This window comes from Melanotaenia boesemani, chromosome 2, assembly GCF_017639745.1.
Source record: "Melanotaenia boesemani isolate fMelBoe1 chromosome 2, fMelBoe1.pri, whole genome shotgun sequence".
Taxonomy (NCBI): Eukaryota; Metazoa; Chordata; class Actinopteri; order Atheriniformes; family Melanotaeniidae; genus Melanotaenia; species Melanotaenia boesemani.
In genome coordinates this window covers 501,137-525,311 of record NC_055683.1, presented here as the reverse complement: position 1 = coordinate 525,311, position 24,175 = coordinate 501,137, and the positions used below count along the sequence as shown (strand labels likewise).

Sequence of the window (24,175 nt, the reverse complement as noted above, 5' to 3'; positions counted from 1 at the left end):
TTATCCTACTTCATCTTGTGTCACCCTGCTTCACCCTACTTCATCCTGTTTCACCCTGCTTCACCCTGTTTCACCCTGCTTCATCCTACTTCATCCTGTTTCACCCTGCTTCATCCTGTTTTACCCTACTTCATCCTGCTTCCTCCTGCTTCAGCCCGCTTCACCCTAATTTATCCTGTTTCACCCTGCTTCACGCTACTTCATCCTGTTTCACCCTGCTTCACCCTACTTCAACCTGTTTCACCCTGCTTCACCCTACTTCATCCTGTTTCACCCTACTTCACCCTGTTTCATCCTTTTTCATCCTGCTTCATCCTGCTTCAGCCCGCTTCACCCTACTTCATCCTGTTTCACCCTGCTTCACCCTACTTCATCCTGTTTCACCCTGCTTCATCCTGTTTCACCCTGCTTCACCCTACTTCATCGTGTTTCACCCTACTTCATTGTACTTCATCCTGTTTCACCCTACTTCACCCTACTTCATCCTGTTTCACCCTGCTTCATCTTACTTAATCCTGTTTCACCCTAATTCATCCTGCTTCATCCTGTTTTACCCTGCTTCACCCTGCTTCACTCTACGTCATCCTGCTTCACCCTGCTTCACCCTGCTTCATCCTGCTTCATCCTGTTTCACCCTACTTCATCCTGTTTCACCCTGCTTCATCCTGTTTCACCCTGTTTCACCCTGCTTCACCCTACTTTATCCTGTTTCACCCTGTTTCACCCTACTTCATCCAGTTTTATCTTACTTCATCCTGTTTCAACCTGCTTCATCCTGTTTCATCCTTTTTCATCCTGCTTCATCCTGTTTCACTCTGCTTCACCCTACTTCATCCTGTTTCACCCTGCTTCACCCTACTTCATCCTGTTTCACCCTGCTTCATCCTGTTTCACCCTACTTCACCCTACTTCATCCTGTTTCACCCTGCTTCATCCTGCGTCATCCTGTTTCACCCTGCTTCACCCTACTTCATCCTGTTTCACTCTGCTTCATCCTGTTTAACCCTGCTTCACCCTACTTCATCCTGTTTCACCCTACTTCATCCTGCTTCATCCTGTTTCATCCTGCTTCATCCTGCTTCACCCTGTTTCATCCTGTTTCACCCTGCTTTATCCTGTTTCACCGTGCTTCATCCTGTTTCACCCTGCTTCACCCTACTTCATTCTGTTTCATCCTGTTTCACCCTATTGCACCCTGCTTCATCCTGTTTTACCCTACTTCATCCTGCTTCCTCCTGCTTCACCCTAATTTATCCTGTTTCACCCTGCTTCACCCTACTTTATCCTGTTTCATCCTGCTTTACCCTACTTTATCCTGTTTCACCCTGCTTCACCCTACTTTATCCTGTTTCACCCTGCTTCACCCTACTTTATCCTGTTTCACCCTGCTTCACCCTACTTTATCCTGTTTCACCCTGCTTCACCCTACTTCATCCTGTTTCACCCTACTTCACCCTGTTTCATCCTTTTTCATCCTGCTTCATCCTGTTTCACCCTGCTTCACCCTACTTCATCCTGTTTCACCCTACTTCACCCTGTTTCATCCTTTTTCATCCTGCTTCATCCTGTTTCACCCTGCTTCACCCTACTTCATCCTGCTCCATTCTCTTTCATCCTGCTTCATCCTGCTTCACCCTGTTTCACCCTGCTTCACCCTACTTCATCCTGTTTCATCCTTTTTCACCCTACTTCACCCTGTTTCATCCTTTTTCATCCTGCTTCATCCTGTTTCACCCTGCTTCACCCTACTTCATCCTGTTTCACCCTGCTTCATCCTGCTTCACCCTGTTTCACCCTGCTTCACCTGACGTCATCCTGTTTCACCCTGCTTCATCCTGCTTCATCCTGTTTCAACCTACTTCATCCTGCTTCATCCTGTTTCACCCTACTTCATCCTGCTTCATCCTGTTTCACCCGACTTCATCCTGCTTCATCCTGTTTCACCCTACTTCACCCTACTTCATCCTGTTTCACCCTGCTTCACCCTACGTCATCCTGTTTCACCGTACTTCAGCCTGTTTCATCCTGTTTCACCCTGCTTCATCCTGTTTCCCCCTGTTTCACCCTGCTTCACCCTACTTTATATTGTTTCACCCTGCTTCACCCTACTTTATCCTGTTTCACCCTGCTTCACCCTAATTTATCCTGTTTCACCCTGCTTCACCCTACTTTATCCTGTTTCACCCTGCTTCACCCTACTTCGTCCTGTTTCACCCTGCTTCACCCTACTTCATCCTGTTTCACCCTACTTCACCCTACTTCACCCTGTTTCATCCTTTTTCATCCTGCTTCATCCTGTTTCACCCTGCTTCATACTACTTAATCCTGTTTCACCCTACTTCATCCTGCTTCATCCTGTTTCACCCTGCTTCACCCTGCTTCACTCTACGTCATCTTGCTTCACCCTGCTTCACCCTGTTTCATCCTACTTCATCCTGTTTCACCCTGCTTCATCCTGTTTCACGCTGTTTCACCCTGCTTCAACCTACTTTATCCTGTTTCACCCTGCTTCACCCTACTTTATCCTGTTTCACCCTGCTTCACCCTACTTCATCCTGTTTCATCGTACTTCACCCCACGTCATCCTGTTTCACCCTGCTGCACCCTGCTTCATCCTCTTTTACCCTTCTTCATCCTGCTTCCACCTGCTTCATCCTGTTTCACCCTACTTCATCCTGTTTCACCCTGCTTCACCCTACTTCATCCTGCTTCATCCTGTTTCACCCTACTTCACCCTACTTCATCCTGTTTCACCCTGCTTCACCCTACGTCATCCTGTTTCACCGTACTTCAGCCTGTTTAAACCTTTTTCACCCTACTTCATCCTGTTTCACCCTGCTTCACCCTACGTCATCCTGTTTCACCGTGCTTCATCCTACTTAATCCTGTTTCACCCTACTTCATCCTGCTTCATTATGTTTCACCCTGTTTCACCCTGCTTCACTCTACATCATCCTGCTTCACCCTGCTTCACCCTGTTTCACCCTGCTTCACCCTAATTTTTCCTGTTTCACCCTGCTTCACCCTACTTTATCCTGTTTCACCCTGCTTCACCCTACTTCATCCTGTTTCACCCTGCTTCACCCTACTTCATCCTGTCTCACCCTGCTTCACCCTATTTCATCCTTTTTCATCCTGCTTCATCCTGTTTCACCCTGCTTCATCGTGTTTCACCCTGCTTCATCGTGTTTCACCCTGCTTCACCCTACTTCATCCTGTTTCACCCTACTACATCGTGCTTCATCCTGTTTAATCCTGCTTCATCCTGCTTCACCCTGTTTCACCCTACTTCATCCAGTTTTACCCTACTTCATCCTGTGTCACCCTGCTTCACCCTACTTCAACGCCTTTCACCCTGCTTCACCCTGTTTCACCCTGCTTCATCCTACTTCATCCTGTTTCACCCTGCTTCACCCTACGTCATCCTGTTTCACCCTGCTTCATCCTGTTTCACCCTGCTTCACCCTACTTCATCCTGTGTCACCCTGCTTCATCCTGTTTCACCCTGCTTCACCCTACTTTATCCTGTTTCATCCTGTTTCACCCTACTTCATCCTGCTTCATCCAGTTTCACCCTGCTTCACCCTACGTCATCTTGTTTCACCCTACTTCATCCTCTTTCACTCGACTTTATCCTGCTTCATCCTGTTTCACCCTACTTTATCCTGTTTCACCCTGCTTCACCCTACTTCATCCTGTTTCACCCTGCTTCATCCTACTTTATCCTGTTTCACCCTGCTTCACCCTACTTTATCCTGTTTCACCCTGCTTCACCCTACTTTATCCTGTTTCACCCTGCTTCACCCTACTTCATCCTGTTTCACCCTGCTTCATCCTGTTTCACCCTGCTTAATCCTGTTTCACCCTGCTTCACCCTACTTCATCCTGTTTCATCCTTCTTCACCCTACGTCATCCTGTTTCTCCCTGCTGCACCCTGCTTCATCCTGTTTTAGCCTACTTCATCCTGCTTCCTCCTGCTTCACCCTGCTTCACCCTAATATATCCTGTTTCACCCTGCTTCACCCTACTTCATCCTGTTTGACCCTACTTCATCCTGCTTCATCCTGTTTCACCCTGCTTCACCCTGCTTCACCCTGTTTCACCCTACTTCACCCTGTTTCATCCTTTTTCATCCTTCTTCATCCTGTTTCACCCTGCTTCACCCTACGTCATCCTGTTTCACCCTGCTTCACCCTACTTCATCCTGTTTCACCCTACTTCATCGTGCTTCATCCTGTTTCATCCTGCTTCACCCTGCTTCACCCTACTTCATCCTGTTTCACCCTACTTCATCGTGCTTCATCCTGTTTCATCCTGCTTCATCCTGTTTCACCCTGCTTGACCCTACGTCATCTTGTTTCACCCTACTTCATCCTGCTTCATCCTGTTTCACCCTGCTTCACCCTACCTAATCCTGCTTCATCCTGTTTCGCCCTGTGTCACCCTACTTCATCCTGCTTCATCCTGTTTCACCCTACTTCACCCTGCTTCATCCTGCTTCACCCTGTTTCACCCTGCTTCACCCTACTTCATCCTGTTTCATCCCTTTTCACCCTACTTCACCCTGTTTCATCCTTTTTCATCCTGCTTCATCCTGTTTCACCCTGCTTCACCCTACTTCATCCTGTTTCACCCTGCTTCATCCTGCCTAATCCTGCTTCATCCTGTTTCACCCTGTGTCACCCTACTTCATCCTGCTTCATCCTGTTTCACCCTACTTCACCCTGCTTCATCCTGCTTCACCCTGTTTCACCCTGCTTCACCCTACTTCATCCTGTTTCATCCCTTTTCACCCTACTTCACCCTGTTTCACCCTGTTTCACCCTGCTTCACCCGACGTCATCCTGTTTCACCCTGCTTCATCCTGCTTCATCCTGTTTCACCCGACTTCATCCTGCTTCATCCTGTTTCACCCTACTTCACCCTGCTTCATCCTGTTTCACCCTGCTTCATCCTTTTTCACCCTGCTTCACCCTAATTTATCCTGTTTCACCCTGCTTCACCCTACTTTATCCTGTTTCACCCTGCTTCACCCTACTTCATCCTGTTTCACCCTGCTTCACCCTACTTCATCCTGTTTCACCCTGCTTCATCCTGTTTCACCCTGCTTCACCCTACTTCATCCTGATTCATCCTACTTCACCCTACGTCATCCTGTTTCACCCTGCTGCACCCTGCTTCATCCTGTTTTACCCTAATTCATCCTGCTTCCTCCTGCTTCACCCTGCTTCACCCTACTTTGTCCTGTTTCACCCTGCTTCACCCTAATATATCCTGTTTCACCCTGCTTCACCCTACTTCATCCTGTTTCACCCTGCTTCATCCTACTTCATCCTGTTTCACCCTACTTCATCCTGCTTCATCCTGTTTCACCCTGCTTCACCCTGCTTCACTCTACGTCATCCTGCTTCACCCTGCTTCAACCTGCTTCACCCTAATTTATCCGGTTTCACCCTACTTCACCCTACTTTATCCTGTTTCACCCTGCTTCACCCTACTTCAACCTGTTTCACCCTGCTTCACCCTACTTCATCCTGTTTCACCCTACTTCACCCTGTTTCATCCTTTTTCATCCTGCTTCATCCTGTTTCACCCTGCTTCATCCTGCTTCATCCTGTTTCACCCTGCTTCACCCTGCTTCACCCTTTTTCACCCTACTTCACCCTGTTTCATCCTTTTTCATCCTGCTTCATCCTGTTTCACCCTGCTTCACCCTACGTCATCCTGTTTCACCCTGCTTCACCCTACTTCATCCTGTTTCACCCTACTTCATCGTGCTTCATCCTGTTTCATCCTGCTTCACCCTGCTTCACCCTACTTCATCCTGCTTCATCCTGTTTCACCCTGCTTCACCCTACGTCATCCTGTTTCACCCTGCTTCACCCTACTTCATCCTGTTTCACCCTACTTCATCGTGCTTCATCCTGTTTCATCCTGCTTCACCCTGCTTTACCCTACTTCATCCTGTTTCACCCTACTTCATCGTGCTTCATCCTGTTTCATCCTGCTTCATCCTGTTTCACCCTGCTTGACCCTACGTCATCTTGTTTCACCCTACTTCATCCTGCTTCATCCTGTTTCACCCTGCTTCACCCTACCTAATCCTGCTTCATCCTGTTTCACCCTGTGTCACCCTACTTCATCCTGCTTCATCCTGTTTCACCCTACTTCACCCTGCTTCATCCTGCTTCACCCTGTTTCACCCTGCTTCACCCTACTTCATCCTGTTTCATCCCTTTTCACCCTACTTCACCCTGTTTCACCCTGTTTCACCCTGCTTCACCCGACGTCATCCTGTTTCACCCTGCTTCATCCTGCTTCATCCTGTTTCACCCGACTTCATCCTGCTTCATCCTGTTTCACCCTACTTCACCTTACTTCATCCTGTTTCACCCTGCTTCACCCTACGTAATCCTGTTTCACCCTGCTTCACCCTAATTTATCCTGTTTCACCCTGCTTCACCCTACTTTATCCTGTTTCACTCTGCTTCACCCTACTTCATCCTGTTTCACCCTGCTTCACCCTACTTCATCCTGTTTCACCCTGCTTCATCCTGTTTCACCCTGCTTCACCCTACTTCATCCTGATTCATCCTACTTCACCCTACGTCATCCTGTTTCACCCTGCTGCACCCTGCTTCATCCTGTTTTACCCTAATTCATCCTGCTTCCTCCTGCTTCACCCTGCTTCACCCTACTTTGTCCTGTTTCACCCTGCTTCACCCTAATATATCCTGTTTCACCCTGCTTCACCCTACTTCATCCTGTTTCACCCTGCTTCATCCTACTTCATCCTGTTTCACCCTACTTCATCCTGCTTCATCCTGTTTCACTCTACGTCATCCTGCTTCACCCTGCTTCAACCTGCTTCACCCTAATTTATCCGGTTTCACCCTGCTTCACCCTACTTCACCCTACTTTATCCTGTTTCACCCTGCTTCACCCTACTTCAACCTGTTTCACCCTGCTTCACCCTACTTCATCCTGTTTCACCCTACTTCACCCTGTTTCATCCTTTTTCATCCTGCTTCATCCTGTTTCACCCTGCTTCACCCTACTTCATCCTGTTTCACCCTGCTTCATCCTGTTTCACCCTGCTTCACCCTACTTCATCCTGTTTCACCCTACTTCATCGTGCTTCATCCTGTTTCATCCTGCTTCACCCTACTTCACCCCACTTCATCCTGTTTCACCCTACTTCATCGTGCTTCATCCTGTTTCACCCTGCTTTATCGCGTCAAATTTTTGTCAAAACCAGGGAGAGCAAAATAAACATGCTCGCGCGCAGATTACACTACCATCGCGCAGAAATTCATTTACTGAGAGGACAAAAGCTCCTCTCGCGTGACAGACGACCAACTCCCGCGCGCGTGTGGAAGGCCTAGCGCGCGCATTTTACGTTCTGAGCGCGCGAAGCTGGATCAGACGCGCGCGCGTTTCTGTCATGCCGCCCCCGCTTGAGGATGGCTGCGCTCTCGCCAGCGTCTCTGCCCTCGCGGTGACGTTTTCCTCGCGCGGATCAAAATGTGTTTTGACACATGGGGCGGGACAAATCCCCATTCTATAAGCCTTCTCCTGATTGGTCCGCGTACACAGGAAGTTGTGTCAGGAAGACCTTGACTGACAAGACGGCTGGAGCCGGGACAGTTGCGGTGGTTTTGGCATTTTGGCAACGATACTTTGCTTGAGGTAAGTGGAATTCACAGCAGTTCTTCCCGAAAAGTACGGATACTCCTCAGTAAACTATGCCGTTTTCGAATTAACAATTCTACAAGGACAAAAATCAATTCGATAACTTAGAATTGCTTAGGAATATGTAGTTAGCACGAGTAAAATATGTCAATAGCTATATGCTAGCGATAGCTACTGCGGGGGTCAAAATGGCCGAAGCTAACTGATGTTCATTTCAAATCGTCATTTCACTTAACTGTAATACATTTCAGGATAACGTCCAGTGATGATACAATTAAAGTGTGCTTCACTTGTTGAATTTAAACATGGTGGTGTTTTTCACGGCTTAATTTGATTTGTTATATCTCCGTGTGTGTGCGTATTTAGTTTCCCCACTTGTTCGCCGAGTCCCAGTGACATGGCAGATAAAAAAGAGGTAAGCCATTAGTAAAACTATTCCTCGTGACGTTTGTATGTTTATCTTCTTTGGATCTCTCCTCGTGTGTTTATATTTCTCAGGAGGAATTGCGCAAAGCAGCCATGAATTTGGTTGCCATGTTGAGATCGTCGATCAATGATCCAGCAGCAAACAGTAAGTTTAACTTAATAATACCTAACAACCATACTAACCCCTTTTATTAGCTTTTTATTTTTAGACTGCATGAATGTTATTTTATTAATTATTTACACTGACATACAAAGGTTTTCTGCCAGTTCTGGATTAGAGCAATTCACAGTGCTTATTACTGGAGTCTAAGTAAAATTTGATTAAGTTTAGTACAGACTTTATTTTGATTGTTTGTTTTATAGGGATCTTATAATTACTCCAAGACCTGATAAATCTTATTGAATTTATTGTAAATTAAGCTCAGGGTGAGGCCTCTGTGAACCTCACAAGTGCTAGGGACATACAGGAACGGCAAACACCACCCAGGCAAAATTCAGCCTGTGTACCTGGCCAGGTGTCTTCTGGGATTTCTTTGCAGCGCAATATGACCAGGTTAGGATGTCATTACTCAGCAATACCTCAACTTATCAATGAAGATAACTTTTTAAATTGAATTTATACTGAAGTTGGACATTAATGAGAAGTTGTGTAGGAGTTTTGTTTGGTGCATTTTGTTTTTATTTTGAGAAGTACCATGAGAAGAAATGATTAGCAATGTAGTTTTGTTTTTGTTGGTCATTTCCATCAGACCAGCAGCAGTAGTGAAACTTTGCATTAGTTATTTAGTTTTATAAATATGATTTAATCTTAATGTGTGTGTGTGTGTGTGTGCGTGTGTGTGTTTGTGTGTGTTGGAGGTAGTGTCAAAGTTGAGTCCCTGAAATGGTCTTGATTGTCTTTTTGCTATATTTGTTTTTCTAGGAGTTTCCCTGGGTTATTTAAGGAGAAGCAGAGTTCCAGGGCTCTTACCTCTAAGAAAAGGCTTGGCTCAAAAAAACACCCTGTGCCTTTTTTTCTGCTTAATTCGTCCTGCGAGAAAACTCCCAAAACATCAGAGGAAATGACCCTCCTGCAGGCTGGGCTGGGACGAAGGACAGTCTGCATTGCCGAGGATGCTGGTCATAAGGAGGTATGTTATTAGTTATAATTATGCTAGTGACAAATGACTTCATAAAGAAATTGTAATTTATTGAATAAGTACTAGGGATGGGTGATATGTTGCTGTGTGGAATATACTGTCAAAAAATTCCTCACAGTGAAAAGTTGTCATATCGTAATAAAAAATGATAAATTACCTTAGATGATGTATTGTGGTGAAAGGATAGACATGTAGGTGCAAAACACCTGTGGCCCAACTCAGGTGTGTAACAAACCACAAATATCGAGGAAGGTGGAACAGACATGCCAGAGGAGCTCGTTCATAAAAGAGGGTACTGCTAACTTGTAGCCCAACAGCAACAAAATGTTTGTTTCACTTTGATATAACATTTGTTCATTATTTGTTTGAGTGAGGTATAATGTATGTGAGTACTTTAGCTTCTTATTTGCAGCAAGTTCCAGCCACTGGTAAATTGTACATATTTATTTTGTATGAGCAGTTTATCACTGATTGGTTTTCATTTTCAGTAGAGCATTTTTTAAATCCTGTCACTTAATTTATCTGGTTTCATTTGCAGTTGCCCCTTTTTATTTTATAAGCTGAGTTATCGCCCATCCCTGATAAGTATTCAGATTTGCTCAATATTAAAAGTCAGATATAGTCAAATCTACACTCGTCCCCAACTGAGGGTCATATTCCCCAGTTCCCCTCTTTTTGAATGTGCAAAAAAATGTCCCCATTCCTGAAAAGGTTATAGGAACTTTTCTTCTACAGTGCAAATTCGCCTTATGTGAGTTGAAACGCATCAAATGCCAAAAAAAAAACCAACTATTTCTGTGCTTTGACTTGCTAACCATTACATATGTTACATTCATACAGATTACAAATGCTCTTTGCGAGGCTTATCCAAAGATGGTTGAATTGGAGGGGGCCTGGATGCTGTACAAAGCCATTGGTAAATTATTACGTTTATAGATATTTGATTATAATGTATTCTCCGGACCTAATGCATTGGTTTGTTCTGAATTAGTGATGGGAATTTCGGCTCTTCTTGGTGATCAGGTACATTCAGCTCAGCTCACCTTAGTGAGCTGGCTCATTCGGCTCTCAAACGGCCGTATAAACCCGACACTGTTTGTCAACATTACATGAACGGCTCACTATCGTGAGTCGGTACATGCCGTTCACTTTGAAGAGCCGGCTCTTTGAACCGGATTGTTCTCGAATTGGTTTTGGTGTATTGGTTTATTGTTGCACTAGATTAATCTAGAACTTCTTTTGATTTCAACATATACAGGAGGATCTGGTCAACGAAAGCTAAATTTATTGTCACCTGAGGAGGAGGGATATACAGGAGCCAGTCTTGTGCGGGCTTGGGCAGGCAAGACTTGTCTCTATATCATGCCCATCCAGCATATCCTGGATACGTCCCCCTTGCCTTTCACAGCACCAGAGTTTCAGGCCATGCCGAAAGCTCGCTGTCTGACGTGCAAGGATTATGTGCCACTGCAGCTCCTCAGCCTACATGTAAAGACGTGCCTTTCGGATTTTAATGATGAGGTATGTATCCAATGGAATAAAGAAAGAAAAACTTTTTTGCTTCACAACTAGGGCTGTCACGATTAGGAATTTCTGGAGACGATTAATTGTCAGACAAATAATTGCGATTGACGAATATATTGTCTATGTTTTTTCTTTATTCTGCAACAACAAAAAAAATGTAACGTTGAATTTCCCTCTGGGATTAATTAAGTATGTTTCATTTAATTTCAACTGCAGTATGACTAGCTTTAATAATACATATTCTAATGAATTCCTGAACATCAAAAAATAGACAAAGACATAATGTAACTTATCCATTTCTGAAGTGGGTTTATTGTTAATTATTTGCTGCAGCAGTGTTGGCAGCAGCCCCATATCACTGCTGCCTGTCCATGGAGACGCCAGTAAGGACTCGTGGAAAATTATCGGACTGTGCAGCTCATCTAACAGCGGCTCTCACAGACTGATCACTGCATGGAATCAGGAGATTGTCATTTTTTATGTTGAAACACTAAAAAAACTCCACCTGGCGCAGTTTATTGACTGGCACCAGCCCACCGCTGTCTGCAGATCTAAATAAAACACCGCGACCCGGCGCGTTTCCCTACGCTGGACTATAAACACACAGAGGGTCTGCAGCCTCCGCGGGTCCCGCCGCATGGAGACGACGCGAGTATAGAGCGAGCTTTTGGCTATGACAGCATTAACTGACTTGGCGATGTAGCGCGCTATGCTATCTGTAGGTGTGTGCCATCTTACACTGACTGTTTATACTTAGCGCGGCGTTGTCCGAAAGCTTCACCCAGACCCAGCTGACGGGATGCACCAGCTGCAGAGTTTACAAATTGCTTCCTCTTGGTTACTGGGCTCCCCCTTACCGTTCGGCTTAAAACCAGAATACATCCACAGCCGTGCCGTGGTACGCTTCTGAACCACATCATATTCTTCACGCTCCTCTCCGTTAGCCTCGCTAGCCCTATCACACCACAGCTGTGTGCTCACGTTGCCACTGACGCCTGGCGCAGGATCGGTTGCATCATATCTGACGTTTTAATGCTGGATAAGCGGTAATCGCGAATAAGAAAAACTATTTGCGATTATGAAAAATATTCGCGGTTGGCGAATATTGTAATAATTGCGACAGCCCTATTCACAACCCTGTTAAAAATGCTATTAACTTTACATCCATCCAGAGACAACTTTTTCATTTAAAAGAAAATACACCATTAATGTCAGATTTATAAATGTCATTACATAAAGATACATAAAAACTGGGAAGACTGCTTGCGTGCTCAGGTACAAAGTACCACCTTTCAGCAGACTAAACCCCCATATTTTCAGAAAACTCCGGTCTGATATGTTAAGAGGTTATTGTTGCAAATAGGTACGCAAAAAAAGAACAAGACTGGTATGACAGCTGGTTCTTCTAAAGAGAGGAGAGACAACCAAAGAGTACTCTAGAGTGATTTGAGTTGGATATACTGCATTGAGTAACATACCAGTGGGTTAACTAAGATCCAGAGGATCACCTCAGGGGAAAAAAGCTGTCCAGAATCCAAATTTAATTTGACAAACAATTCAAAGTCTGAAAAGAAAGGTATGAAAGAAGAATGGCAACCACTATTTAGCTAGGTCAGGCAGGCTCAGTAATCCAAGGGACAAAAGCAGGTCAATCACATGACATCAAATAACAGAGTGAACAGAGTTGAATATACACCTCAGGTGGTGTGACTGCCTTCAGAAGTGCTGCAAGTCCCTTTAAAGGCAGCACATAAAAAACAACACCCTGACACCATGACACTAACAACATTAAAAAAGCAGAAGAATAATAGGAAGATCTGTGTGAGAGCTCTTTAACAAATACGTTTTTGGTTCTGACTCTGGCTCCGGCTCTGTTCTTCTGACTCAGGGCATTGGTCAAAACACAGCCACACTTGCTAACATTTCTTTTAACTCAGCTGCGCCTTGACCTGGGGCTAAGTGAAGATGCGCATAGGTAAAAGGTTTGCTGCTCAAATATAGTGAAAATACTGTGTGTATGGAAACAGTCGTGACAAAAGCAAGGAAGAAAGTTCTCTTAACTAAGTTAATATTATATATAAAATAACACAGTGCAGAAACAAAGTGCTTAGACTTAATGTAAAGTTTATTGTAACTCATCATTTGTCGATTTGAGCAGCTAGTGTAAAAGTATGAGGGACGAGAAATGACAAAACAAGAAATAAATATAAAAATAAATATATATGCATATAAATAAATAAATGCACATATAGATGTATAAATGAATAAATAAATAAATATAAAAATAAAGAAATACACATAAATAAATAAATGCACAATTAAATGTATAAATGCATAAATAAATATAAAAATAAAGAAATACACATAAATGTATAAATGCAAAAATAAATTAAATAAATCAGTGTTTTGGATATCATAAAGGCTGACTCTATATTTTTACTTGTGTTTTTCTATTTAATTATGTATTTTTTCCTTTTTTATGTATTTATACATTTATATATTCATTTATTTATTTCTAAAAATTTTTATTTCTACTTTTATTTATTTCTATATTTATTTCTACTTTTATTTATTTATTGGTACATTTATTTCTGTATTTCTGCATTTCCACATTTATTTATTTATTCATTTCTGTCTCCGTATGTTAATGACGTGGGCGGTTCTAATAATTGTCTGCAGCGTGATTGGTTAGAGCATATGATCCATCTACTGCAAGGCTACTGCCTACTCGAGTACACGGGGTGTTTTGGTGGATCATATGCTACGAATTGAAAGTTCTTTTACAGTTGTCGCCAACAATTTAAGGTCATTGGCGAATAAAGTAATCGAAGCGCACCTCCATTTGGGTCACACCGCTGCAAACATCGCAAAATGAAAACCGGAAACTCTTTCCGTGCTGACTGTTTCAGCCGTGCAGGTGACCACCGTAAAGTCCACAGCGTAGGCGCAGCTTAACAGAATTGCTGGTTTGACCACAGTAACACATTTATGATGTCTGCTGCGGTGTGGCTCAAATAGACGTGAGCTTCAATGACTTCAGGAGGTATAATGAAGTCCAGTCCAGTCCTCGTTCCCCCTGACTCTGAGCAGATGGCTAGTTGGCGGGCAACTTCTTCTAGACTGTCCAATACAGCCGAATCAACCTCCCCATCCATCTGAGCAGCTTAGGGCTGAACTAAATCCTCCATGAGCCGTGCCAAACGAAACCAGAGGTAGTCGTTTGGTTCAGTTTGGTCTATATCATTCACCAATGACCTTAAATCATTCGATCACTTGAGCTACTCGAGTAGCCTTGCAGTGGATTGTGTCTTGCACACCACTCCAACCAATGGAGCTGCAGACAAATATTAGAACCACCCACCTTATTAACATACGGAGACAGAAATGAAGAAATAAATAAAAGTAGAAATGCAGAAATACAGAAATAAATGTACCAAGAAATAAATAAATGTACAAATAAATGAATATAGAAATAAATAAATGTACAAATAAAAAAATGTAGAAATAAATGAATAAATAAATATATAAATGTATAAAAGGATCAAATACATAATTAGACAAACACACAAGTAAAAAATATAGAGTCAGCCTTTATTATATCCAAAAACATACTGATTTATGAATTTATTTATTTATTTTTGCATTTAAACATTTATATGTGTATTTATTTATTTTTATATTTATACATTTATACATTTATTTGTGCATTTATTTATTTATATGCATATTTATTTATTTTTATATTTATTTCTTGTTTTGTCATTTCTCGTCCCTCATAAAAGATCTCTTGGGCAATTATGTTATCGGATAGTTAAAAATGAAAGGATACTTCTAGATAGTTTACATGAAATGAGTGAAAGCAGAGACGCAATGGTTTGGGGCTCCAGAAACACTGCTGTGGATGAAAAACGTGTAACAGATGTAACTTACGTTTTCCCTGAGTGGATAAGCCCTTCATTTACAAAATGTGTTCTTCCATTTTCTTGTAACTTCCTAATTTTGAGTTTTGATTTTGTAGACTAAACCTGATGAAGATGATGATAATGATGATGTCATCAGTGTACATAGTGACAATGCTGTGGTAAGCTATCACTGCTAATCTTCCTTACTGAATGAAACTCCATGCAACACTTAAAGGGAACGTATCATGCAAAATCCACTTTTTTAAGCCCTTAAATACCTGTTTTTGTCTTTTCCAAGGGGTCCGGAGTGCCGAAAAATGTAATTTATTCACTTCCGGTGCAGCATATAAATCTTATTATTCTTTTTGGGTCATATTTTTCAGTCTGTTTAGTTTTCTCCGCTATCTATTACGTTTTTCTATCTATTACGTCACTGTATTTGCTGCGGTTCCGCTAAATATGGTCATGTTGTTTTTGAAAAACATATTCTGCCGATTGTTAGCGGCTAAGAGGCTAAGGGGGCGGAGTCAAACCGAGAAAAAAACAGGAAGGGTGAAATGTCTGCTAAAATTTAAAGAGACATACTCAAATCAAACTGGTCTCACTGACTGTAAAGAAACACCTCAGAACAGGGTTTAAGAAGGGGTGTGTGGACCCTTACGGAAGAAAAATATATTTCTCCATATATGTGGAATCAATATATTAACTTTTTTTGTTTTCTGATTTGATGGATATTTGATATAATTTAATACAATTTTCATTTATTCTGGCTTTATGAACTAATAATAATTAATAATTAACTGCAAAAGTTAGTAAATTTTGTAATGGTAAATATATATGGGAATATATTGAAAAATATATTGAGATAATATATGAAAATATATTGTAAAATATATAAGGAATTGCCGCTTTTCATATATTGGAAAATATATGTAAAAATATATTTACTTGTATTAGGCAAAATGTTAAGCAATACATTGTGACATATATTTACACATATATGGAAACATATATGATTTATTCTGAGGACATATATATAAACTATATATATTAATATATGATCAATACATTGTGACATATATGTACACATATATTGAAACATATATGATTTATTCTGAGGACATATATATACGCTATATATATATATATATATATATATATATATATATATATATATATATATAGATTAATATATGATCAATACATTGTTACATATATTTACATATATATAAAAAATATGACTATTTCTGAGTAAAAATATATTGTTATATATCTAAATAAATGAATTAACACAACATAACCCTGCCCCCCCAGTGGCTTATTATTATTGGTTCCCCACATACATTCTATTGTAAATATGAGTAATTGCTTCAGTGAGCAAATAGAATATATATACAGAATAATATACATTTATTAAATACTAAGTAATCTTTTTGTAAAATCCATAAAAAAAGACATGAACGAGTTATGGTAGACTTGCAAACATTTGCTATATGTTTATTATTAACAGGTTAACATACAAAATTATGAGACCAATGAACTGCTCATGTTTATGCTTTTAACGGAATAGCCTGAAAAACAAATGTTTATTAAACCACACATGAATCACCTGGAAGAAAAGGTTTTTGACAGTGTTGTGTAGAACAAGTGAATGAATGGAGGTGTGTTGATGACGAGATTTTTCTCTAATCAGCTTCACTGCGTCTTTGCTTTGACTGGTGTCTTAATTCACAAATTCTTGTGTTGAGGGACTTCCTTATGTCTGATATCTTAGTCCCAGGATGGTGATTTATGACAGCATCTATAATCACAAAAACACAATAAAAATTTTAAATGAGGAATTCAACCACAATCCCTAAATAAATGAATCAGCTAGATAAGTGTAAATTGTAAGACTGAAATAGTGCTAGAATAGGATGTTCAACTTAGTTGGTGGTGCAACTAATGGGTATTACAAGGTCATATTACAAGGTCATTACATTTAAACTGACATATGATGATAGACTAATTACTGTATAACAATAATTGGTGTTATTTTATAGAATATTTTATAGAACCAGCAGTGGCTGACAATTACTCTGAAGTACTGGCTCAGTGTGCCAACCAAAGTAAACCTCACTTAAATCTTGACTAAATTTGTCATTTTTACAGAACATTTGTCAGTTATTTATTCTATTAAATAGGTGAATGACAACACAAACAGAAAGGATAAGTATACCACCAGATCTGTAAGCTTTGTTTATTCTTTACCTTGTAAAGCTTGCAGCTTTTTCACATCAAGAGCTTGTCGTCTGTCTGCAGTGGGATCAACTTTGTTCTTTCCGCCAGTCAAGTTGGACCTCAGCAGAATGTCAGTGTTGAAAAGACCCATCAGCAGCACTCGTGCCATCCCATTGGCAGTTTTCTGGGCCTTTGCGGTCTCCCAACAGTGAGCTGAGACACTGACTCCACCAGTCCCCATTTTGACCTTATCAGAAACATAAAACCAACAACATCACCATAAGCAACAGAAAGCACTTTTTAAAAACATGCATACTAATAAAAATATTAATAAAAGACTACTTACTTCACTAGGTGCAGTTTCTGCCTCAGCTTCTGCCTGAGGAATGGGAGCATCTTCAGCAGGATTTACTTTCTGCAGGACCTTTCTGATGTCTGTCAATACAGCCGGAATTTCTGAAAAATAATTTGGATAAATGTTCATTAAAAATACACAAAGGAATAAAATGTCAATTAACACCCTAGCAAGTACACCTGGTTACAAAGAATGACCATATTTAAACAGCCAATCAACTGGTCAACACAGGAAGTGTGTAATTAAAAATTAACATCAGTGGTCTTCCAGTCATGACGAATCATTAACACCACCAGGGTAAAAAAGAGGCCTACCAGTTCACCAAGAATGGTTCAAACTCAAAATAAAGTCTATTTATAATTCATATAAAAGGAAGTATCACTTCTGTACTACAGAAGTGTACAAATGAGGGAAAGTTTCAGAAAAGGCTATGACACACTGGTGTTACTTGCAGAAAGTCAAAACAGGTGCTATTTTTTCCTGTCACAACCCCACTCTGGCAGCTGGGAACCTAAATACTAAGTTAAGTTAGAGCAAAGAGGGAAAATCTGACATTTTTAAGTAATACTTCTATAATATTTAAGGTTACATTTAAAAAACAAGAAATTGTGTTTTGCAGTTGATTTTCATTCTTGTATTCAAAGTTAGTCTTTTCATTTTATTGTCTCATAAAACAGACAAAGAAAGGAAGAAATTCATTGCATGGTGTAAGTTTTTTTTCATGATCTATATGAAAAAATTAGGTCTGAACGATATGCAATTTTTCTGACTAATATTGTTATTTGATTTGCAATTTAATCTTTTAACTTCCAGCTTCTTTTCAGTGTTCATACAGAAATCTATTTCAACCATGAGATGAACTACTACCGAAGTTTCCTCTAGAACAGCTTTATACCTTAGCCTTGTAGTAAAAACAATAGTCTGATGTTGTTGATCTGATTTACACAATAGCTTTTCATTTCTTTCCAAACCTGAACTAATGATGGAAGTAATTACTGTAAGTATCTTGGATTTACAGTATATGTCTCTATGTATATATCCATAGCTATCTCAGTTTGTCCAGTTTCCTGTTCTTTTAAAACATATTTCCAGGTATCTATAATTTTCAGCCAAAGATGAAAAAAATAAATAAGATGGTACTGGAGGACATGCTGTGTGGTTGTTGTACCTATCCCTTTTTCAAATGTTAAATGAATGAATCAGTGAAACCACTGAAAAATGTAGAAACCAATTTTGATTTGATTTTGAAAAGACACTTGCCTTTTACTACCATGCGGCGCAGTCTGGCATTTTCTTTCTGCAGAACTTTGATTTGGTTCTGAAGGTCTCTGATTTGGAAAGTATACTCATTGCTCGAAGATTCTTCTGGACTCTGCAGCCCTAGTGAAAGTTGGTCCTCAGATAGAATTTCCCTCTCAGCACACTTCTGAGCTGCAAGTTTATCTTTCTTTTGTTTCTGTACAAAAAGGAAAATTTTCACAGTTAAATTTCCGTTATATTTGAGTTTGTAATTCTAATTCTTGTAAAAAAAAAACAAAATCATAAAAATATATAAACAAAAAAACTACAACATAAATACACTAGGATTGCTATACAAATCAATAATTCTTTTTAAATAAAACAGAGAAATCAAAAAATTCATTTAAAATATAATACAAAATCCACATCATTTTCCTTTGATTATTACAAGGATTTTTTTTCTGGTGCAAGTACAGTATTCATTTTCTGTCAGTATAAATCTGACAGAAAATAAAACACAAAAACACGAATAGTACAAATGAATGCACCTTAATGGCTGGAGAAGGCTGTTACAGCTCGGTGATCAGTAACTTTTGATGTCTTGGGACACTGTCCAGCACGTTTTAGATGACAACCATTTAATTTGAATCAGGTATTTTGCAGCAGCGACACATCTAATAACTGCAGAACAGCAATCCAAGAAATCCAGAGTTCCTGATCCTTGTTATAGCTGTTAATCATGGTGTTGCTTTCTGAAAAACAATGTCCCCATCATGTGTTCATTGATTTAAATACCTTTTTGGAAATCCCGATGTTTCCACCTCCTGCAGTGGTAGCTGAATCCTCCTCATCCTCAAACAACAGGCGTTTTGGTCTCCTGATTCTCTTCTGGCCTTTAGGCGAGTCCACTTTTAAAAGCGCTCGTTCAGCAGACTTTAATGTTGACTCTTTATCTGCACCAATGAGCGAAATCAAAATTTGCCATGACAAAATCATAACATTAAAATAAAACCCTTTTCTTAAATGGATGAAACTTGTTAGCACTGCTGTATTACATACTGAGATCTTTTATAATAAAAGAAAGAAAGCCAAACCATTAAAGATAACATTAAAAAAAATTGAAAACAATTTTTTTTTCTATTTAATTGCATAAAGTTGTAAATCTTTTGGAAATTCTGTGTTGCTCTCAGCCTCTAAGCTACTGCTGATCTTCTGGAGGATACTTGCACCAATCACACCTGAACTGCAGCAGTTAAAATACATCCAACTGTCAGTTAGCTTTTCTTGTTCATATGGGTCAAGCACCATCAAAACTTTTAAACTTTTAAACACCAAGCGCCTATATTGCTTTAAAAAATTGCTGTATTTTTTTTTTTTTTTTTTTACATATTTGAAACCAATTTCAGCAAAACTGTCAGTACCAGATTTTTTTTAAGGCATTAGCTTACCTGCTAGCTGAAGCACAACTGCCTGCTCCACTTGCCATCCATTAGTCGGTTTCTTGGTGTTAGCTATGCGACATTCCACCAGGTATGTTTTAGACATATCCTCTGGATCGAAGTCAATAATCCAGCTGGAAGGGACTATACTAACCGCATCTCTGTCCGGGCCCTGGGTCCAAGAAATAAGGGCATACTTGTGCATTTTCGTAAAGTTTTTTCTGGTAGCTAGCTACTTCTGATAAGAATGTTTTACCGCTTTTTTTTTTTTTTTTTTTTTACTCCTCTACCGTCTGTTTCGTGGACGAACGTTGACCCGCCCTCCTGTGGTATGATTGGTTGACATTATTGTTCGATGATTGGCTAATGCGTCTGTTAAGAGTTTTTTCAGGGGAGAACCAATCGAAGTCCAACAGTCACGAGTAGAGTTGTGCTCGCTACTACACCCTGTTGCTGAGTAGAAAATGGATCGTTTGAAAAGAAAATACATTTTCTCTGGCTGTGAAAACTCTGAAGTTCCAGCAAGAACAAAACGATGGAAAAAATGGTAAGTTTATCAGAAGTTCAGCCAAGTTCATCACAGTTCAGTAGGTATGACATTATAGCCTTTTTTTTGGTGGGGGAGAGGCAGGGGGGGCAGCTTGTAAAGCTAGTATAGTCAAAGTTTACAGATCAATTCAGCTAATGCTGCTGCAGGTAGCAACGTGGTAGATCTTTTCTCAAAGCATATTAGTGTATAGTAATTTTGTAATGTGTTGTCTTTCTTGTCAGGTGAAGGGATAACATTATCTCTGTCCTTTTTTTGTCTCTTTAAGACAGGAAATAATCTATGTGGTGCATTTTGCTCTGAAGCCTTCGATTTATTTTTATTAGATAAATGGATGGTCTACCCAAAATAAAATAAGTGTTCAAACCTTGGCCATATCATTTAAATGTCTGCATGAGAGGATTTACTAAAAAAATTGCCTTTATTTACACAATTAATACAATAAAATGTTGTCATGTCACTTCTGTCACAGGAAAGCACTGGCAGAGGCCAGCCAAAGTGAGAGACATAAATCAGATGAGGATCTGGTAAGTCATGAACTTTTACAATAAAGAAAAGTAACATCTATTGTAGGTATGTTATGCTCAAAATGAAAAGAGAAAAATAAATAATTTTTTCTTCTTAATCTGTATCTTGTGTGTATAATACATACATTTTGAAGAGGGTGATCATAGTAATATCTTTTTTCATGCTTCCAAGTGTGGTTCACTTGTGTCTGAAAAAAATAGTATGCTTATTACACTGAAATGTTTTTTGTTTAAAATGTCATTGTCAAGATTTTGTTGGTGTAGTGATTGATTTATGGTGTGATTAATTTTACTAATTCCCCAGCCAAGCAGCAGTTCACATGTCAGAAGCTCTCTAAGTGGGCCTTCCCTATCAAGTCAATTGAGAATAACAGAAGAACAGACAAGTGATGAAGATTTCAACGAGTGGACACCTCTCAGTGAAGAACGAATTGTGTCAGAAGAAAAAAGTTTGGTGAGTTACACTGTATGGTATATGTTGAAATTACTGAGTTTATTCTTGAAGAACAAGAATCTATTCTACAATTAAAGTAAAATGTTGAAATTTGGTTGGATTCCAAAAATGTATAAAAAAAATGAAAAATGAAATGAACTTAGGTCTAGATTTTATTAAATATTGAACTGATTATTACAACTAAAGTGATCATCTGATGTAAATAAAAGGGAAGAAAACGGCGTAAAACAAGCAGCAGTGATGTATTTTATCAGCAGGTGTTTACTTTGGGTGATGCTGCTGCAGGACTTTTATCACTGCTGCACAAACACACACAATTCAATGATAAAAAGTAAAAAACAAGTTTTTATTCAGATCATCAGTTTTATCAGTTTCTTCATCAATGTCAGCTGTTTAACTTCAGTCGTCACATCTGCTGCTTTTAGGACAGAAATCATCACCATGGAGACGCTTGGTGAGATGATGATGTATGAATTATGATCTAGAACATGGTGGAGATGATTTAGAACAACATATAGAAGTACATTTCATGCTACATTTACTGACCATTGGACATCTGATGTTTACCCAAGAAAAGGTCAGTTAACAGTAAATATTAGTAGCATCGTCTTGTTCTGCCGATGATGCAGTAAAAACGGGCAGGCATAGACGTGATTAATCATGATTAATTTGTAAGCTGTAATTAATCCGCTTAAAACTTTTAATCATTTGACCTACTGTATGTATATATATATATATATATATATATACACTGCTCACAAAAATTAAAGGAACACTTTTTTTATTGGGCCTGGCATGAAATCAGTTAAACCTGTCTGATAATTTTCTGGTTGGTTAAGCAGCTGAGGGCATCGTTAATCACTTTCAGCTGTATTGGTGTTCATGGAATTAACAACAGGTGCACCACAGTGGCAACAATCAGAAAACCCTCAAAACAGGACTGGTTTTACATGTGGAGGTCATTTCAAGTTTCTCCCTCTTGATCTTTTTTGGCTGATTTTTCACTCGTGCTGGTTTTGGCTTGAGAAATTATCTCTACTGGCAGTATGAGGCGATTCCTTAACCCTACAGAAGTTGCACAGGTTGTCCAACTTCTCCAGGATGGCACATCCACACGTGCTGCAGCAAGAAGGTTTAATGTGTCTCCCAGCACAATCTCCAGAACATGGAGGAGATTTCAGGAGACTGGTGGTTATTCTCGGAGAGCTGGACAGGGCCGTAGAAGGTCCTCAAGCCATCAGCAAGACCGATACCTGCTCCTTTGTGCAAGGCGGAACAGGCTGAGCACTGCTCGTGCCCTACAGAATGACCTCCAGAGGGCCACTGGTGTGAATGTCTCTACCCAAACAATCAGGAACAGACTTCATGAAGGTGGCCTGAGGGCCCGACGTCCTGTAGTGGGCCCTGTGCTCACTGCCCAGCACCGTGGAGCTCGACTGGCATTTGCTGAAGAACACCAGAATTGGCAAGTCCGCCACTGGTGCCCTGTACTTTTCACAGACGAGAGCAGGTTCACCCTGAGCACCTGTGATAGACGTGAAAGAGTCTGGAGAAGACAAGGAGAACGTTATGCTGCCTGCAACGTCGTTCAACATGACAGGTTTGGTGGTGGGTCAGTGATAGTCTGGGGAGGCATATCCATGGAGGGACGCACAGACCTCTACTGCCTAGGAAATGGTTCTCTGACTGCCATAAGGTATCGAGATGAAATCCTTCAACCCATTGTCAGACCCTAAGCTGGTGCAGTAGGTCCTGGTTTCCTCCTAATGCACGACAATGCCCGGCCTCATGTGGCAAGAGTATGCAGGCAGTACCTGGAGGATGAAGGAATTGAAACAATTGAATGGCCTTCACGATCCCCTGACTTAAACCCAATAGAACATGTGTGGGACATTATGTTTCGATCCATTAGGCCCCGCCAAGTTGCTCCTCAGACTGTACAACAGCTCAGGGATGCCCTCACACAGATCTGGGAGGAAATGCCACAAGACACCATCCGGTGTCTCATTAGGAGCATGCCGCGACGTTGTCAAGCATGCATACAAGCTCGTGGGGGCCACACAAGATACTGAAAAGCATTTTGAGTTGCAGAAATTAAGTTTTTGAAAAAATGGACTAGCCTGCCACATCTTCATTTCACTCTGATTTTAGGGTGTCTACACAATTGAGCCCTCTGTAGGCTGAAAACTTTTATTTCCATTAAAAGACTTGGCATCCTTTTGTTCCTAAGACATTGCCCTGTCGTTATTTGTATAGATATCCAACTTCATATTGAGATCTGATGTATCTAATGTGTTTCTTTAAAGTGTTCCTTTAATTTTTGTGAGCAGTGTATATATATATATATATATAATAGCTAGTTGGGTATGGGTATAAAGTTTGGCATGATCATTTTACAACATCATCAAAGCTACTTTAAAACATTTGATCAATACCTTTTATGTTTACATAACAGAACCCAGATGAGGATTGTCATACTTACAATGCTGGCTGGGATTCTGAGGATGACCATGTTGTTACAGAAAATGATGTAAGTGGGATTATATTTCTAACAAAAGATAAAAATTGAATTGTGCGCTTTCTGTTGAATTTTGTTGGGTTTATATACGAGTTCGCTTGGGATTACACATTAATAAATACACTCTATCATGTCATTTATTCATGATATCTATGCCTCTTTCGAGGTAAAAATGGACTGCACTTATATAGC

General features: G+C 40.3%; 1 protein-coding gene and 1 long non-coding RNA gene across 3 annotated transcripts in view; one reads left to right on the top strand and one right to left on the bottom strand.

Annotated features, from left to right (window-relative positions):
* Nucleotides 1-2,794: 2,794 nt before the first annotated feature.
* On the bottom strand, nt 2,795-15,333 carry LOC121650390. Its single transcript, XR_006012261.1, has 3 exons — nt 14,914-15,333; nt 6,375-6,378; nt 2,795-2,805 (listed from the first exon to the last, which is right to left on the bottom strand). It is a non-coding gene; the product is annotated as an uncharacterized LOC121650390 (long non-coding RNA).
* LOC121650021 overlaps nt 7,418-24,175 on the top strand; it is a 28,987-nt gene continuing 12,229 nt past the window's right edge. Inside the window, exons 1-7 of one of the 2 annotated variants that reach the window (XM_042001261.1) lie at nt 7,418-7,690; nt 8,060-8,108; nt 8,192-8,264; nt 9,042-9,249; nt 10,099-10,174; nt 10,517-10,779; nt 14,801-14,863. In XM_042001261.1, coding sequence (XP_041857195.1) covers nt 9,181-9,249; nt 10,099-10,174; nt 10,517-10,779; nt 14,801-14,863 — 471 coding nt within the window. In that variant the 5' untranslated portion in view covers nt 7,418-7,690; nt 8,060-8,108; nt 8,192-8,264; nt 9,042-9,180. Of the gene's footprint in view, nt 8,265-9,041; nt 9,250-10,098; nt 10,175-10,516; nt 10,780-14,800; nt 14,864-24,175 lie in introns of both variants that reach the window. The other variant, XM_042001253.1, reaches the window with a different exon arrangement.